Raw genomic sequence first — 20,206 nt, 5'->3', positions numbered from 1 at the left:
CTTTTATACACAGATTCTTTTGATCCTCGTTTTCGGCAAATTCTCTTTTGGTGTCGCTCTGTGCATTCACACGGTCAAAAAGAGTCCAGCAACTCGAGTCTAGTTTTTCTGCATTCCTTTTCACAAAATTTTCGTAAATATTTGTGCGGTTCGACTACGCAACACTTAGAGCGTGTTGCATATCTTATTTGTATGTTGGGATGGTGGTCCCACATTTTGCTTGCTATGAATTAGCATGAATGTGGTAGATCAATATGCATAATACCTACCCGCTTAATAGTTTCAAAGAAATACTTAAGGGAATTCCCTAATACACCAGAATGTATTGAATATCCGCTACTAATATTTTCAAGGCCAAATTTCTAACAGGAATTTCCTAATCTTTAATGATTAAAAATTCATAATTTCTTTACTCCATAATCTATATCTTAATTTTCTCCTTATTTACAATTTTTCAAAATATTTCTATTGTTCTATTCATATATATTTGCATATTACATACAAAAAAAAGATAACAGAATTCAAATTTGCGAACGAATTCATTTGAAACCGAGCGCTCTTGCAACCGTTCAAAGAATTTGAAAGTGAAAAGGAATGCTGAAAAGGGTAGCAGCGAGCTGTTACGAACAAGAACACAAAGCGTGCCACCCGAACACGAGTGGCACGGTCCCTTCGTCTTTCCTCGTCGTCCCCTCGCCCTCAATAAACCGGTTTGGGTTACAAAAGAATCTGTGTGTAAAAGCAGAGTTACTGTCTATCAGTGATAAAAAAGTACGCACAATTGTAGATTTCTCCGCCCTTTCAACTCTAAGCTTCATTTCGCGCACAATCGACTACTTTTTGGCACTATTTGACGAAAGACGAAATTATGTACAATACATACACCTAATTCGGTTTTACACGGTTTGAAAATAAATTTTTATTATTAGCACAATTAAAAATTTTTTGGGCTTAAATTTTGTTTATCAGATTTAATTTTAGCGAAATGTGTTCATATCACAAGTTTTGAGCAATTCCCTCCTTGTGGATATAAGCAAGTTTACTGGTTAGAACACTTGTAAATAGCACAAATTTATGGGAACGATCAAAGTCTTTTTTACACGGTTTTTTCTGGTACCAATCTATCGTGTAAAAACAGAATATCTAAGATCTTATCATAGTATAAATTGCTAAAGAAATTAATTACGAATATAGAGCATTATCTGCTTATTTAGAGATAAAATTATTTTAACAAGTTTCTGATTTAACAGAGATTGACCCAAAGTTAGTCACACTAAGAATGAAATTAATGAATATTTATATGCAAACGCTTTTGTATAGCACAGTTTGAAAATTATCAAATACCATCCCTGCTGCATATCCCACGTCAAAGCAAATTGTTTGAAATAAGTTAATTGTGAATGGAGTAAAGGGGGTCTCAGCGAAAGTTCAAAAGTATAAAAATAGTAGGATCAAAAGTGGTATCGAAATGTATGACATCTTCTTGGTAGATGTTTTCCTTCCTAATACGGTATGTACGCTGAAAAAAGTTGTGCAGCACGACAACATCCAGTTCTGTATTCAGTTAACAGTATTTTTTGATATTCATAAAAGTATAAACCAATATCACCTACAGCCATTACAATAACCTTGGGTGATTAAAAGGGAAAACAGGAGAAACTGCAGCTTTTATTGGAATTGTACAATTACAGTGGCGAAACTTGTGTTTAAAATGTATTCCTAGAGTCACAAAAATGAACAAAATTTTTAATTTGTTACATATTTTTTGTTTCCAAAATTATTTATGTTTAAGAAGACAAATATATATACACATACATATGTATCTACCATATATAAATATATATGTGAATGTATATACTCGTATATTTAGTAATAACAAAATGAATAATAACTCAATAAAAATCAATTCCTTTAGGTGCTGGCAAAACTTTTATTTACATTTTTATATTAAACATTTTTTAAACATTATTCGAAAAAATCGTAATTAAAATCAAATTTGGTATTTTCTTGACTTATATTAAAGGCCATAAACTTAGTTTAATTGCTATATTTTACTTCGTGCCAGCTAAAATTATATTAAACACACCTTAAAATAAGATATAATATGTGTATGTGATACTAATTTGACCAAAGAGGCTAAATTTAATATATTGTGTTGATGTTGAAAACGTCAACCAGAGGAGCGGTTAAAGCGCTTAACCATATAATTTTGAAGAAAATTTTTGTCCTAATTGTCTAAGGGAAGTTTTGACCTGAATCGGGTTTGACATACAGACATACTATTATCAGAAAAGGATCTTCTCTGAATTTCAATTACATATCCCACACATTGACCAATATTTTCGGAAAAAAGAAAAATAAATGTACTGAGGACCACATATTCGGTACCTAGGAGCTTAAACAGTTTTGGTTCGATTTAAAGAATTTTTGGTCATAAGGTGTTATATTATACTTTAAAGGCATTATTAATGCAAGGTTTTGTCCTGATACAATTATAATTGTGTTACATGGGAAGCAGGCATGGTTTTAGTCCGATTTCGCACTGTAAAATAGGTATATTAGAAGAACGTTACATACCTAATCTGGTTGAAATCGGTAGAGCGGTTTAGAAAATATGCACATTAAACCTATTAGAGGGCGGGACCACGCCCACTTTTTGAAAGAATTTTAAACTAGAAGTGTTCCCCCCTATTGTGATCGTTGAACTAAATAAAAATCTTGTATTCTACTGTGGATTGGCATTGCTCCGGTTACGCCAATTTGCAATACCAACCGTCTTCGGGCCCAGAAAGATGTGTATCAAGTTTCATCAGGATATCTCAATTTTTATTTAAGTTATAACTTGCACACACGGACGAACCGACGAACGGACGGACAGTCACCCGGATTTCAACTCTTCTCTTCATCCTGATCTTTTATATGTATGTACATAACTCTATATCTAACTCGATTAGTTTTAGGTGATACAAACAACCGTTAGATGAACAAAACTATTATACTCTTGCAACATGTTACAACATATTTCTCAGAATGAGAAAAAATACTGGAACTCAGAACTTTATTTTTACTGAACTATTGAATTCGAGCCAATTTCAGCGAGGAGTGAGTGAATGACAATTATCCCATTAGTTTTCATTGAGCCACCGCAAACCGGACGACACCCGCACAATTCTATTTATTGCTGTGATTATTTTGTGTATTGTTCTTTAAAAAAAACTGTCGAAAAGAGACAAATTAATAAGGATTTAAAAATGGGAACTATAAATTGTACATTATTTACTTTATACATTTTATGAATTTTTTTCCGTTTGTCAGAGCTAATTTCATCGAAATAAAGGTTGGCCGTTATTTCCCTTCGGCTTTTTTGCTTTTCATTCAATGCTTTATAAAAAGTGTTACAGTGATCGGATTTAGTTAAAATATGCGCCGTTTTGTTCGTAAACTTTTTGCCAACGAGATGCCAACTTCATTATACCCCTCTCGTAGAAGGCTGCGTCCCTATTGGCAAAAAACTCGGAGAGCCAATTTTTACAGGCCTCTCTTGAGGCCAACTTCTCACCATTAAGCGCGTTCGCCATGGACAGGAAAAGATGGTAATCACTTGGTGTCAGGTCCGGGCTATATGGTGGATGCGATAAAACCTCCCATCCGAGCTCCCGTAGCTTCTGACGAGTCATCAACGAAGTGTGTGGTCTGGCGTTGTCCTGGTGGAACACTACACCCTTCCTGTTGGCCAATTCTGGACGCTTCTGGTCGATCGCCTGCTTCAAGCGGTCCAGTTGTTCGCAGTAGATGGTAGAATTAAGCGTCTGGCCATATGGGAGCAGCTCATAGTGGATAATTCCCTTCCAATCCCACCAAACACACAGCAAAACCTTCCTGGCCGTCAATCCCGGCTTGGCCACTGTTTGGGACGATTCACCGGCCTTCGACCACGACCGTTTTCGCTTGATATTGTCGTATGTGATCCATTTTTCGTCGCCAGTCACCATCCGCTTCAAGAATGGGACGAGTTCGTTCCGTTTCAGCAGCATATCGCAGGAGTTGATTCGGTCCAGAAGGTTTTTTTGCCAAACATCAAACTTTTTTTTGTATCCAGCCTTCTGCAGATGGTTCAAAATAGTTTGGTGACTAACTCCAATCTCCTGGGCGATGTCACGAGATGCCATATGCCGGTCTAACTCGATGTATTCCATGATTTGATCGGTATTTGTCGTCACAGGTCTTCCGCCGGCTGGCTTATCCATGGTGTCGTTTTCACCGGCTCTGAATCGTCGAAACCATTCCTCCGCGGTTCGAAGTGATAGAGTACCATCCCCCAAAACACCATTAATCTCACGGAACGTTTCTCTAGCGGATTTGCCTTTAACGAAGGAAAACTTTAAAATAGCGCGAATTTCGGCGTTAGTGAACTCCATGTTTACACGTCTATAACTGTTGAACGCAATATCCAAACTAATCATATAGCATAGCGTTGTTTTGTAGGTTATGTCAAGACCTTTCAAATTATGTATAGTGTTGCCAGATACGAGCTCTGTAGCGCTTTGTACATAGCCGCGAAATTCAAAAGACAAAAAAGCGGAAGGGAAATAGCGGCCAACCATAGCAAAATAGTGTCCGTGTCCGCTCATTGGAGCGTCCGGTTATAGGAATTGGTTTGTTTGAAAATGTGTTCATGAACTTTGTCCGATTATGGGGGCTTCCGTATTGGGGAATTTCATTGTATGATATACAAGTATGTATGTATACATCTGGTGCAATAGTTACATTTAAAAAATTATGTGTTGCCGAACGTACAAGTTTAAGTTTAGTTAGGAAGTCCTCAATAAGAGTTAAAAATCTCACGTAATTTATACGATTTATTGCTTATGACTCTGAAAATATTCCCTGAAGAATAAAAAAAGTGGTTTCACAAACAAGGTCAAGTACATTATTATAATAAACGCATAGCTCGTATTTAACAGAAACAGGAAGGGCTGCAATCATCCTATTGGATGATGAGACGAATTATTTTCTTAAAAAAAATCGTGATATTTTGAAAGAATTCGGTTCGTATATGATTGTCTGATGAAACAGTTAAATTAGATCATTACCCAAAAATGCCTGTAATTATACCCTGAACAGGGTATATTAAGTTTGCCTCGAAGTTTGTAACACCCCACAAATATATATATAAATGATCAGCATGATGAGCTGAGTTGATTTAGCCATGTCCGTCTGTCTGTCTGTCCGTCTGTCCGTCTGTCTGTATATATACAAACTAGTCCCTCAGTTTTTAAGCTATCGATCTAAAACTTTGCACCTGTCCTTTTTTCACTAAGAAGCTGCTCATTTGTCGGAACGGCCGATATCGGACCACTATAGCATATAGCTGCGATACAAACTGAACAATCGGAAGCAAGTCCTTGTATGGGAAACTTTTTTATTTGACGTAATATCTTCACGAAATTTGGCATGAGTTATTTTCTAAGATAACAATATAATTCCCGAAGAAATTGTTTTGATCGGATGACTGTAGCATATAGCTGCCATACAAACTGAACGATCGGAATCAAGTGATTGTATAGAAAACTCTTTCATTTGACGAGTTATCTTCACGAAATTAGGCATGAGTTATTATTTTAGGCAGCAATAGAATCTCCGAAGAAATTGTATTGATCGGATGACTATAGCATATAGCTGCTATACAAACTGAACGATCGAAGTAAAGTGATTCACGAAATTAGATCTGAATCAAGTTATTGTAAGGAACCTTTGTACCTGTGAAGGGTATTATAGCTTCGGTGCAACCAAAGTTAACGTTTTTTCTTGTTTTTTTTTAACTGTTTAATGTACATAATTTACAAAATACTATACCTACATTACTAGTTAGGTTTCATAGTTCAAAGTAAAAAGTGGAGTTGGGTTTATAATATTTTTTTGCCTTAAATGAATTTATAATCTCAATAATTTTGTTTCTAAATTTCAAGTCGATCCTAGCAAAATTCAGTAAACGAGTATTTTTATACCCTGAACAGGGTATATTAAGTTTGTCACGAAGTTTGTAACACAAAGAAGGAAACGTCTGTCTGTATATATCCATCTTCACGAAATTTGGCATGGAATATTATTTAAAGCAAAAACGCAATCTCCGAAGAAATTGTATTGTATTGTATTGACTATATTGTAGCATAGTGAATGCATGGTAAACTTTTTTATATGACGAGGTGTCTTCACGAAATGAGATCGGAATCAAGTTATTGTACGGAACCTTTGTATCTGTGAAGGGTATTATAACTTCGGTACAACCGAAGTTAACGTTTTTTCTTGTTATTTGGGTGTTATGAATGTTTCACATCAATTTTCAAAACTTTAAGGCGTTTTTCCCAGACCACTCGTTTTTAAGGTCGATGCCACTCATAACTTCAAAACTACCGCAGCGATACTTTTGAACACTATTTCTATACATAAATTACGAAGTAACGCTGCAATTTTTACTTTAACATTTTTTAATATTTTTTGTTTTAGAATAACATTTTACTTGATTTTTTTGCAAAAAATCGCGTTTTTTTTTCAAATGTTCTCAAAAATTTAAATTTCGAAACATCCTTCCAGCCTTACCAGGGAAAAGCGATTATCTGTCGATATTACTTTAATTATTTGATTTCAGATGATCCAGCACCGATTTATGAGACGCTCCAGAGTAATTGTTGCCATTGCCGTATTTTATAATATTTCTCCATGAAAATTTATTAAAACTGTTTCATAAGACAAAATCATGAAACTGGGCTTTGTTTTACACGAAATAACCCTACTCCCCCCTCAAAACAACTAAAAGTGCGGTAATAACTTAATGAAATGAAGTGAGCATATTGGTTCAGTACTTTTCCTACCCCCATATCGAGAACGTTAACGGATCTCGGCAATCATAATAGCATAAACACAATACGGGCGACGGTGAATATATGTCGTACTCGGCGATGCCGACGGTGATTCGAACACAAGATTGTATATGAAGATTAACACAATACGCGACGGCGGCGAATTTCGCTCACCATGACGATTTTTGAGATAGAGCTATTTCTAATTTTATCACCGACCGCGGCGGCAAAAACGGCATCACCATATCAGAGAAAGATTATTTTCAGTAAAAATATTAAAGATTTTAAAAAAATATGTAAGAAAATGTCTGCGTTGGCAATATTAAGATTGTTTATGTTTGGTTTCGTCATTTATTGTGATATATTTGAGCTGCTGAATATACACTAGCTGCGACGAAAATCGTCCGTATTGTGTTTTACACGGCGGGAATACTCGGCGAAAATCAGTCCGATGGCGTTGCCGAGTACGACGAATATTCGTCGTCGCCCGTTTTGTGTTTAAGCTATAAAATCAGAGAGTGTTGATAAATATTTATTATTATTATTAAATGTGAAAATCACACATGCATTCATAAGTACACGTACGCTTATGCTTGCTTCTCCTTGCCCCGTACAAACAATGACTTTTGTCTACACTTTTTGCGAGAAGCAAGTTGAACGCACGCAGACAAGGAGGGATCAGGGCCGCACTGTCACATAATTATTTCGGATATATTTTTATTAATCGAATTTATTTTAAAAACATTTCAATAAGTATGAACTTATATTTTTACGCAAATATTATAATATTACGTAAATAAGTCCTAAGATATCAGTATTTCTCAATACAAATTAAACAAAATAATGGTATGATAAAAATCTTCCGTTGAAACGCCTTTGCGGGGAGTTCGCGCGGAGACGGGGCGGAGCAAAAATTTGAGTTCTGACAAAACGTTGAAAAAAATCAAATGACAACTTTGCTGACAAACTTACATATATACGAACTCGCATATATATTGACGCCGAATTTTGCGCATCGTCGCGGAGTTGACAAAATTTGTTTGAATCGACAATATTGTCGCGTTTGTCCTTTTTGCGGTGCTTTGTTATTGTGACGTATTGACGTATGCTCTTTTGAAATACTACGACTACCGTATATTTATATAAAATGAGCTAAATCATAAAATGATAATAAGTAAACATACAAGTACAAGTATGTTGTATAAAAGTACTACATGCAGTGTGCTTAGAATATATAGAAGTAATAAAGGATTTGATACCAATGGCAATTTATATATATTTTATACTTTAATACCATATATAGTGCATAATATGAAGTTATATATATTAAAATTTTAAGTCGTTAATAGGCAATGTAGCCGATTCTCTTTTCTGAAGGGAACATCAGATAAATTCTTCAATTTCTGATTTTTACCATCAGCGTGAGCTTGTGGGCAACATACAAATGCGAGGGAATGGTAGGATCAATTGTAAAATTGAGATTTTGCTGATTCTTCAATTTTACTAAAGACACACACACTCAAATTCAATTTCATTCATTTTCATTTAAACTTTGTGGTAGCAATTGCATATGAAAACCAAATGTGGTTGACCAGGCGCACAGAAAAAAAAGAGCGCAGTTAAGAGTTATAAACGATCACATTTCGTTTTGCAGCATACGCGCGTTCCTTATGAATGAATTGGTTGTCGTTGTAATATGAAATATTTAGAAATTATGGTGCGAGTTTGCTCGAATCTTTCTTATTGGTCGATGATGGTGCGTCTGCGATTTTTTTGTCGCTTGCGCGAATGTTTGATTTTTTTACAAAAGGTATATTGAGGGACATACATACATATGTACATATGTGTACATACATGCAAATATATTTGGACATGCGAATGGAGGAAAGGCAATTTCGAGAATATTCACATACAAATTGATTATATGAAACAAGCAGAAAATGATAATGTTCATACATTAGAGCAGATCGTTCCAATATTGTTTATGGAGCTGCTTATATAGCACAGCCCTTTTTTGCAAATTCACATCAAATATTTTGCCTGTGTTCACATCCTAGCACAGATGCAATTTTTTTCCTTTTTAATTTTTAAAAAACCTTTTAATTGAATTTATTTTAATTTAATTTTAATTTTTGTCTCATATAAAGGTTTTTCAATTTCTATTATTTCTTTTTGGCATTCTAATATTCCTTAATACGCATGCCAACGAACATCTGCGCATACATACATTTGCCGTTCCCTTATAAGGTGGTGAAAATTTACTTGGCACCTTCTTAGAGTGTTTTAGTTTGTTGAGTTCGCTTATAAAGAGGGGAAGGTTCCTTTTTGACGTGATGTAATTTAATTTTGGAATTTGCGTTCTCTATTTATTAACATTTTCTGGATGCACCACGATCTGGAAGACCAATTATCGTAAAAATCGATCAAATAATGGAAATCGTCGAGTCCGAACATCGATTACAATTATCCAGGACCTAAGCATTTCACAAAAAACCGTTTGGAATCATTTGAATAAGGCTGGATACTAAATGTAATAATTAAATCATTAAATTTCATGCAAAAAGAATGTATTTCTTTTTACTACACCTAATATATCATTATCTAATATCTGAAATATATGTAGCCGTGGTAAAAGGTCTAAAAGTTATCTGTGAATTTGAGGTGGATATATCGGGTTTTCCGCTTTTTCAACTTTACGAGTATATTTTTGACACGGAAAAACCCTCTTGCGCAAGTTCAGCAGACATTTGATAGTACTTGATTTATATACAACACCTCATTTGCCAGTATTGGTAACATACTTTCGAAAAACTGGAATGTTTTTCGTCGTCGTACAACGTGCTTTATAGAATTTGAGCTGTGAGTATTTAGTAAAAACCGGTTCAAAGCGACCTAGAGTGATAAAAGGCAATGCTTGGTCAGGGTTACACGTTAGGTGTCTTATGTATAGTATATTATATACATATGTGTATTTTTTATAAACTATTTTCTTAAAGTACTAACCCGTTAATCTTCCATAGTTGTATCTCCCCCATGCAACTCTGCTGCGGTGTTGCGCTTAAAATATTACTGTACTTACTGTGACACATTTGTCGTACCTGCAATATCTCCAATAGAGCTTTAGAAAAATAATAAATGTTTTTTTATAAAAAAATTATTAGACTTCGTCAAACATATTTTAAGATATAAATAGCATTTTCACATTGGAAATCGATACTTGAATAATAATTGTGCTTCCAAACGAATGCCTATCCAAAGACTTCAATAACTAATTTTACTAACTTATAATAAATAAATATGCAATATTTTATTATTTCTCCTTTGTATATTTTCAGATTTATTCACGCTTATAGCATTTTGGAATCATATTTTCGTTACCATTACTATTAATGTAGACTTATTTTATTTCGAAAGTACACATAAGAAATAGAGTATTTTTTTGTTTGGTTTTTTTACTAGAATATACTAGTGTATGTATATGTAAATATTTTACAATAAAAATGCTTTCCTGTGAATTTGCTTTCTTTCATATAAATAAGCAATAATGTGAGAATGCACTCGTAGAATGTAGGCATGCATGTATTAAGTTCGCAAAATCTATATGCTCCAATTTTACATTACATTTTTGTATTTTGATCGTTTCAGTAAACGCTCTTTTTAACACCTTTTTGAGTTCATATTCATTTTTATCAACATATATTATATAATATTGCGAGTAAATATTTTTATAGCAAGTATGAAATACTCAATTAGTTATATTTTTAGATTTATTTAAGCTAGATACGAAATTTATTTGCTGTTATGCATATTTTCCTTCAATATTTCATTAAAAAGTGGTTTTTCTATTCTATAATTTGCATATGTTTATGTAGTTGTAAATACCTAAATCTTGTTTATATTCATACATAAAGGAGGAGCAAATAATTTGTTATATATTTCAATGTACTATTTGTATTTTTTATCAAAGAAAAATACCTTATTTGTTGACCAATGACGTTTCGCTCGATATTTGCATACACCAAAGTTGTATGTAGATATTTATGCAAAATTTATTTATGTATTATATATGTATGTATATTTTTTGTTTTGCGATCTTTCGTGGGTGAAACACTGGTTCTTCTGGTTTAAAGACATACAAATATATATTGAAAAACTGGGTTGCAACCATATTATATATTATACAAGAATATATAAATATTTGTAATTATCCATAAGAAGTATGACTTTTTAAGCAAAAGTTGAAAAATAAAAACTCACTACTTTTCATTCACATTTTTTGCTGCCCATTCTGTTCACATATTTTTATTGGGTATACTATTTTTTAATACCTTACTTCAAACCTGCTAAAGTTAATTTTACAAAAAATAAAATATACTAAGCCTTATCCAGTTTTATAGCTGCTATTGTTTTGAGTACAAATCATTTTAAACTATTTGAGGTTATGTGTAATATTCAATAGCTGCCTGCAAGCAACAACAGTTTGTAAAAATAAAAAAATGTTGTATCTTACACAACAAAAAAGAAAATAAATAAATAAAAGAATCTGTTAATTGATGGAAAAAGCATTATTGATTGGTACGACATAACCTAAAAACAAATCTTAGGTAAGAAACAAAGAGTAAGATAATTTTTTTTGTAATATTTTTTATTTAAACATTTTTTGGTACATAAATTTTGTAGTTTATTGTAACAAAATGAATACACAAATTTCGTTTTTAACATATAACCTATAAACAAATTAAAATTAATGAAAAGCAAAAATTAAAAAATATTAAAAATTAAATCATAAACAGCTAAAACGTTAAAAACAAAAGTACATTACTTAAAATTTTATTTACTAGATGACTATAACATTTTTACAGATTTCAAATGTTTAGAAATATACTTATTACGACTTACATAAATATTTTTAATGCTTGACATTTTGTGCTAAGGACGAGAGCCGAAAGGGAATTTTGTTTGCTATTTTGTTTTATTGTTTTTTTGCTATTAAAGATTCAGAATAGTGACCACTCTGTTAATTTTCGTTACTTAGGTATTTTTATTGTGCTTTTGATACCGAAAATATCACATGAACAATTTTTCGAAATGCTTTAAATGAGTTTTCAATGTGATTTCTACAATAAATCATTATTTTAAAACTAAACTTATTTCCAAAAATAATAATTTTGAATATCACAAAATTTCAATGTCCAGCATTAACGCCGATTTTTTTAATTAAATGTTTTTCACATAAATTTCCGTTAATTTTAATTTTTATATAATTTGATTTGTTTTCTCTTCAATTACGTTTATATTATTGATAAGTTTTAATTATAATTTTGAAACGTAAAAAATCTTATACAAAGTTACAAACAAAACTTAAAATCGAAAAAATTATAATAATAAAGAAGCAAAATAACATGATTTTTTAGACACGCGTGTAAACTAAAAAGTTGTGCAATAAAATGTTTGCATATGCTAATATTTTATACATATTTGTAAACGTGTGTGTGTATGTGTAAGTAATTATATAATAACCAACTTAGTTCATAGGTATATATATGTTTTTCTTCATAAAAATAGGATTCTTTATAGCGAGTGCACATTACGCTTGCCATTCGGACTGTGTTTAAACGTATTTTCTTTTCACACTGCTTTGACAGTGAAGCGTTTGCAGCAAATTGGCACTTAAAATTTAAATTTAAAAACTATCAGCTAAAATTAAGTTAATTACAACCATAAACAACTGTAATTCGTGAAGTAGCATGTAAATGGTGAAAAAGACCAGCTTGGTTGCACAAAAGTAGTTATAATCGCTTAACAATAACCGAACTGTTTCATATTTATTTATTAATATTTTTTTGTAATTTTTTGTTAACAAGCGGAATACATATAAATGCTAACTACACATAGACATACAAATCTATATGCGAACTGTGTTGCCAGACAGAGTTCAATGCTTTATTTTAATAAGAATTTTACTTTACAAACTGCTTTTCACTTTTATATAAGCTTTAATATGAAAAGTGATTTAATATTTCTAATAATATTTAAGCAAAATTATATGTTAAAAATTTAAAACCTAAAATACACAGAACACTTTTTTGCTTTTCAGTTTGTATTTGCACTAACTTAACACAATACATAATATAATAGCACATATGTAACTAATGATATATAGTATATTTAGTAGCTACTTTCACACATTTAATTTTTAAAAGTATATGTAAGTATTTATTAAAATTGAAATGCATTTGAGGTATATTGATTTTTGTTTGTAGTTGCTGCAAAATAATCTTTGCTTTGTTTAACTTAAAAATTAAAACACTTAAAATTACTAAATACATTACAGCATAACTTTAAAGAAAGCCCAACTTAATTGTAATTGCTTTTGTTGTAAGCATCTAAAGGGCACAAAATTTACAAATAATTACACAAATGAAAGTTTATCTAATTAACAGACTGTAGGGCACGAGCAATCATTACTTCGTAACTACTCTCCGTGCTCACTCCCACACAAGTAATTGTAATGAGGTGGTAGGATGGGTAACTCGTCGATTGAGTAGCGAGCATCACTACATCTAACGTAGCGAGTAACTAATTAATTAAGGAATAAGTGTTGTGCAATATTTAGCGTAGACTCTTAAACACTTCGTGAATATATTTCATTTACTTACTTTCTATATACTTATGTACACTCTTTTATAGTATTTTAAGCTTGGCGCTAAAACAATTATATTTTTATTAATTTTATTGTAAAATTTGTGTTATTAAAAATTGATTCACACCGAGCAAGTTCTGCACAAAGCGCATTGAATATATTATTCATAAAAATAACCCAATATTACTGCTAATTGCATTCAAATTGTTTGAGCACAAAGATTTTCAGTAAATCTTAGTATGAAGGTATGCGCTTTACATTTATATAGTCTCAAGTACATGTATTAGAAACCAAATTTTACGCCTCTAAAACACTTTAGTGAATTTAATTTTATTATTTTGTCAAATTTTGTGTTTAATAATTTTTTGTTATGTTCCTTATTTTTTACTTATCATAGTAGTACTATTTATTGAAGTAGTAAGTTTTTTTTTAATTTCCGCTCATTTCTTTTGCTCCTCGGTTATTCTCTAGACATTTCACTTACATATGTATATTTAATTTCATATTTCAGATGATTCTCTCTATGTTTTACACTTCAATTTTTAGCTTATGCTAACCTTTTTGGTTGTGTTGTTTTGCAAATTTTTGGTTATTTTTGATTATGACATTTCTTCAATTTTGTTTGTTAACAATTGCCTGTTGTGAAACCGCTGATTTTTATTTTAGTTTAATTATTCGTGATGGAGCTGGCGCCATCTATTGGATGCGAGCAATTAGGCTAAGAAAATGGTACTAAAATGGTTAAAGAGAAAGTTGTAGACGATTTGAATTTGATAACGTTTTTAACATGTGAAAACTGTTTACTTTTGTTTTATTTTTTGAGAAACTTAAAACGAAATAAAGTTCTTTTAGTTATAAGCAACTGAGTAAGACGAAACCAGTGGTTTATAAATAAATATGTTTATTTTTTTAAATATATATTTCCTTACCGTAGTTCCGAAACAATTATATTTTGAATTTGAAGTGTTTCCAATTTTTATGAGAAACATTTGTGTTTTTACTTCTTACTCAATGGTATTCATTTCTAGATTATTTCATTAGTCATACAAGCACACAATTCTTTAGGATTACTTCTAAAACAAGAGGAAGATAGTCACAAAAAAAAAAATAATAATAAAATAAAAACTACAAAATCCAAATAACGGATTTTTGTTGAAAAAATGACGATAGGAATTGTCGAAAATATGGTAACATTAAAACAATAAAAATGATTCTAATAAAATAGTTTCTTAATTTTTATTGTTGTACTGAATTATGCTTTAAATTTTTTTTTCATTTATTTAAAAAGTGATTAACACTAATATTTGCATAGTCTTGTTTGTTATTTTCCATTTGAAAATTTTAATATTGAGAATTGTTGAATGCAGATTAAGATTGTAATAGTAAAATATTAGTTAATTTCTAATACTCTTTAGATGTTTAAAAATTTTATTGATTTTAAATGTTACCTAACCGTCTAGTATGAAGAGACATTTTTAAAGGATCATCTTTAGTTAGGCTATTGCTAAAGTGCTTGACAAATGTAGGTATGTACGTACATATTTGTGTTTTGTTGTTTTTAGAGTACATTAGAGGTGCTTCAAACACTAAACATTTTCTTTAATATTTTGTGTTGTCTAAATACATATTAATATGTTATATTTTATTTAAAGCAATCGCTGTTGTTATACATATCGAGGGCAATTTTAGGGTTAAAATACATCAAAAAGTTTTAAGAAGCGCGTTAACATATAAAATCTGCTTACATTTAGTGGGTGCTATATAAATAATCTACGGGAATTTTTAAAATTTTTTTACAAACTCTACACGATTCCTTGCAGTTTAGATTTTTTGAATGGTGTGTAATAATAAACATTTGAAAACTCACTTGAAAATATCGATGAAATCTTTTAAAAATATAAATTTTTAAAATCTAATAAAAAGTTTACAGACTTATATCCTTAAGAAACAGGAGACCCTAACAAGATATTAAAATTACGCGTATGTAGTTTTCTCAGTTTAGTTTTTAATTGCTATCATTTATGCATATAGGTATGTATATATATATTTTATATGTACACATAAATTTAATAGGAGACACTTATTATGATCGCCGATTAGCACATGAAATAGTACACCGCTAAAAGGTATTGAGTTCAAAATCTATTTAATAATATTTAAGCATGCATCTAAGCATATATTTATGTATGTATGTATGTAATAATAATTATATCAATAGTAGCAATCATATATTTATATTGTACATATGTGAAAGCGAATGACAATAGAGCTCGCTTATTTAGTTGTCTGCTTTTTTGGTGGAACAGTTGGCGCTCGCTAGATCTCGGTGGCTGCGTGTTGACTTGCTGTTGGCAAATAGCGCATTAATTATTTCAAGTTGCAAGGTAGCCAACACAAAGGCAGGTCTGTTGGTCCGTTGTATTGTTGGCTGCCACCTAACAGCCTCTCAACCGTTATGAAAAAGATCACTTATCCTGCTCAACAACACTGCTGCTGCTGTGAGTAACTCTATGTACATATATATTTACACAGACTCTTTTCAGCTTTTTATGAATTTTTGGCGTTTTCATATATACATATATGTATGCGTGTGTACATTATGTCTCATTGCCTCTATTGCTGGTATATATTTGAATTGTATAAGTATCTATGTATATATGTGCACATTTCAATTTCACTTATTACACCACTTGAGCTATTGAATAAAAATGTGTATGTATGTATGTGTTTCAAAATTGTATGCATACATACGTACACATGGGTTTGTATAGAATTGTTTATACAACTTTTTTCAGTGGAGCAGTTCAGTTCAGCCTCTTTTGTGGCGTCATCGTCGCTTAATGCTGTCGCTGCTGCGCTACTTACAATGTTGGGCTCAATTTGAGTAATCTCTCGGGATGTTTCACCCGCAGGTGAGAGCGCAGCGTGTCGATGCGGCTGTAGGTGGCCGGACAATAGGGGCATAGTGAGCGCTGGGCGGTGTGCGAGTGAAAGTGATGCCATCGATTGGTAACCTCCTTGCCACAGGAACGGCAACGCCACATTGTACCCGGTTCGCGTGATTGCGTAAACATATTGTGATAGGACATTTGATGATGCGAATTGTGTACGATGGCGCTATTGGCACCTGGACCGTTGCCTAAACCTCCCGGAGACGTTTGATTGTAGAGATGCGATGGTGGGCCGCCGTTAGTGTTGTGATTGCCACCGCCGGCGCGTATTATGTCGAATTGATGGTATTCGTTTTTTAACGCGGCACTCAGATGCATGGTGAGCGCGTGCGGTGGTGGTGGTGGCGGCGGCGGTGAACCGGATGATGTAGTCGATAGCGGCGTAACGGATAGATGGTGACGTCCCAATTGCCCTGTAACCAACGAAAAAGAACACACACCACGCCATGGAGGGCGATAATCAGCCCGAGAGAAACAAACAGAGAGTAAACAGAGTGAAAAAATAGAGAAAATAGTACATAGAAGGTATTGACATGATGTATGTATGTATGTATGTCTGTATGTTTGTATGGAATCATAGTATATATGTGGTGCAACTAAATTTTTCTTAATTGACTAAGGTGCGTTGTTTACGGCAAGGATATCGCCTTTTCTGCACATCGTTCAGTTATCCCTATATCCATATTTACATATGTATGTTTGTATTCATTAACATATGTGTAGCTGTGTATGCATATTTGTGTAAGCGATATATTTACACAAATACAACAAAGAGCAACATATGCAGTTGTGTATGCAAATACATAAATATATACATACATACATATGTACATATGCGTATAAGGTAGTATATGTATAGTTTATGAGTTATTTTTGTTGTAATTAAATAGAAAATCTAAATATTTAAAAGCAAACGCAAAAAGGGTGACTAACTTTTGGGAATAATTTCCAAAGTAGATCTGAATTCAAAACTTTTTATTGCGATTAGCGGTATTATGATATGCGTGAGGGGTATATGAGTGTGTATGTGTGTTTGCCTTAGAATATTTGTAAAGGACAGAGCGTGAAAATGTGCTTAGAGAAAGATAATATAAAAAAGTATCAAATAAAGTGTCTTCACATACGAACAAAACTATAATTACATTAGTGCGGGTCGATCTTGTTCACGTAAAAAAAAATATAGGTTTTTTAATAAATAGATTTTGTGATGAGGTCTTTTCAAGTTATATTTCATAAAACTGTGTGGATTGACAAGGTAAGCCTCGATTATGTATCAGCAAAGCATATGGTGGTTTGTAGTAAAAGCTAATCTCCCAAGATATAATTAAAAATTTGGATTTAAGATTATGAGTCATAAATTTATATTCGTTGGCAATGACAACTCTATTTATTGTCTCAAAATTTAAAATGATAGAGAGATGTTTACAGTGTGCAAATAACGTTTAAATTTGGGTACATATGTATTTCATTCAGCTATGATTAAAACCATGTTTTATCATATATCATATAATTATAAATTCTTCTGTAATTATTCTTACTCATATCGCTCCAAATTTTTTACCCGACCCGACTTAATGCGCATACGTTTGCTATTTATATGGTGGCTACTACTATCACTGTATACAATTTTGCCTGTATGTATATTTTTACAAACCAACATTTGAAAGTTTTGTACTCAAATATTTGTACTTTCTGTAAAAAGCATGTAAGACATGAAGAAAGGCGTTTTAGAATATAAGTATATATGTGGGTATATATAGGGAATTTATGTGCAAAACAAATAGTGATATCAGTGAAGAATGAAAAATTTATTACAATAGAACTTTGAAGCGTTTAAGTAAAAGTAAGGATAGTAAAAAAATTACTAAGTAAAAATAATAAAATCGAAAAATCATTTAACAAAAGTAACCAATTATAATAAATACTGTATATAAACTAATTACTTATTGTTTAACTAACAAAGAATTAAAAGGAAAAGCCTTCGTTGCTAGTGCCTTTAAACTGTAATATAATTATTTAAAATTATCTTCCTGGTAAATAAATAAATATAAGAATGTTTCAAGACACTAACGTGTTCTTGAAAAAAGCGAAGCAATTTCACGTTTGTTTAAAATTCTTTTTGGAAAAATACACATTGTACATAATTTTTCAAGTGTGATCACCGTTATCAACGTTTGAAAGTATTGGTGTAATTTTTGATATTTTCAAAAATTAAAATTTTTAAACTTAATGCAGCGGTTTCCACTTTAAAAATGCACAAATCGCTGAAATTGTTATCAAAATTGTATTGCTTGCGGTAAAACCAATTATTTTTGAATTTTCAATCTAATTCATACCAATTTTTTAATCAAAATGTTTTAGGTTTTGGAACATTATAATCTAAAGAATTAAATCTTAAAAATATGCAAATATTGTATAGAATTATTATTTTTTTTATTTATAGAGAATAAAGTATATTAAATTTTTTGAGCTTAATATATACATATATATAAGCAAAAATATAAACTATGGTCCAGAAAATTAGGTTCTTGAAGTGAATATGGACAGCAAAAAAATATATTTGTACGAAAATGTTTAAAGAAAACTATCAGCAATATTCAAGAACAAAGCGAAAATAAACCCTGCAATAATAGATACTTCATTCTTCTCTCAACAAGAGAACGAAAACACGTTGTATATAAGTGTTTTTCCATTCACAAATTATATATATAAAACGAGAGGAGTTTTTTGGAACCAAAAGCGAGAATTAAAAATGTTCTAACAAATATATCCCAATGGCAAAATTTCTTAAAATATATGTTGTGTAACGTGTAAAAAAACCAAATACATAATCTTGCAAACATAAAAAATATATAAATATGCTATAATGAATATTTCATAACATATGGGTATAAAATATAACAACATAAAATTTAATGCATTTATGAAATATAAAAAATACTAATTGGTAGATATTAAGGCATGTACCCTACATCGATCCAATGCAGTTGAAAATCACTTTCCCTTATACGTATAAAAAACAAGGAATTGAGCCGTTGATTTTGAAAATTCGTTTGCTGACGATGACATAGAACACACAAAATTGCATACACATTCCGCACATAACCTTCAATTTTTTTTTTATAAATACACAAGTATGGTATGCCTGTATTATAACTACTAAAATTTGCTTAAAATATAATATGAAATAAGTATATGTATCGTATATTAAAATTGAATGGAAAATGCAGAGTTTGGAAGCACAATTCATCTCGCACAAGTCACAGTCTGACGTTTTTTGCCTTGCTAACCTCAAAAAGCAAGCACAAATTTTTCTCTGATTGAATTGGTAATAAAGAAAAATATAGCTGTTTTGAGATTTGTAAAAATTATTTCGTTTTATTTACAAACAGTTATCCCACAGTTTTCATATCAACTTTTTTAACCACGCAGTCGACGCAGTTGTTATTTCTGACCTTGCTTTTGAAATTATTAGTACATAAAATTAGAAAAAAAACAAAACGAAATAAGACTCCGTTAGGCTTTTGCCATAAAGTTAAAATGAAAACGATCAACAAATAATAAGCCATTTCGAATAACTTCGTCATACATTTTATTTGAAATCTTGCTATACGTTTTTTTACTCATTGTATTTTTTTTTGTATCACTAATACTATTATTATTAATTTTTGTTATTATTTAACTTCAAATTTTACTAACTCAACACGCACGTCAAACAAACATTTCGTTATGTACTTTTGTTATAAATTATT

The 20,206-nt window shown here is 31.4% G+C and overlaps 1 protein-coding gene across 1 annotated transcript in view; it reads right to left on the bottom strand.

Annotated features, from left to right (window-relative positions):
• Nucleotides 1-10,165: 10,165 nt before the first annotated feature.
• Nucleotides 10,166-20,206, bottom strand: part of fru (sex determination protein fruitless) — a 300,477-nt gene continuing 290,436 nt past the window's right edge. Inside the window, exon 7 of the mRNA XM_036357869.2 lies at nt 10,166-16,867. Coding sequence (XP_036213762.2) covers nt 16,365-16,867 — 503 coding nt within the window. The 3' untranslated portion in view covers nt 10,166-16,364. The remainder of the gene's footprint in view (nt 16,868-20,206) is intronic.

The sequence above is a fragment of the Bactrocera oleae genome, chromosome 2 (assembly GCF_042242935.1).
Source record: "Bactrocera oleae isolate idBacOlea1 chromosome 2, idBacOlea1, whole genome shotgun sequence".
Taxonomy (NCBI): domain Eukaryota; kingdom Metazoa; phylum Arthropoda; class Insecta; order Diptera; family Tephritidae; genus Bactrocera; species Bactrocera oleae.
The sequence above is the reverse complement of the archived record's forward strand: the minus strand, read 5'-3'. Positions and strand labels throughout refer to the sequence as shown.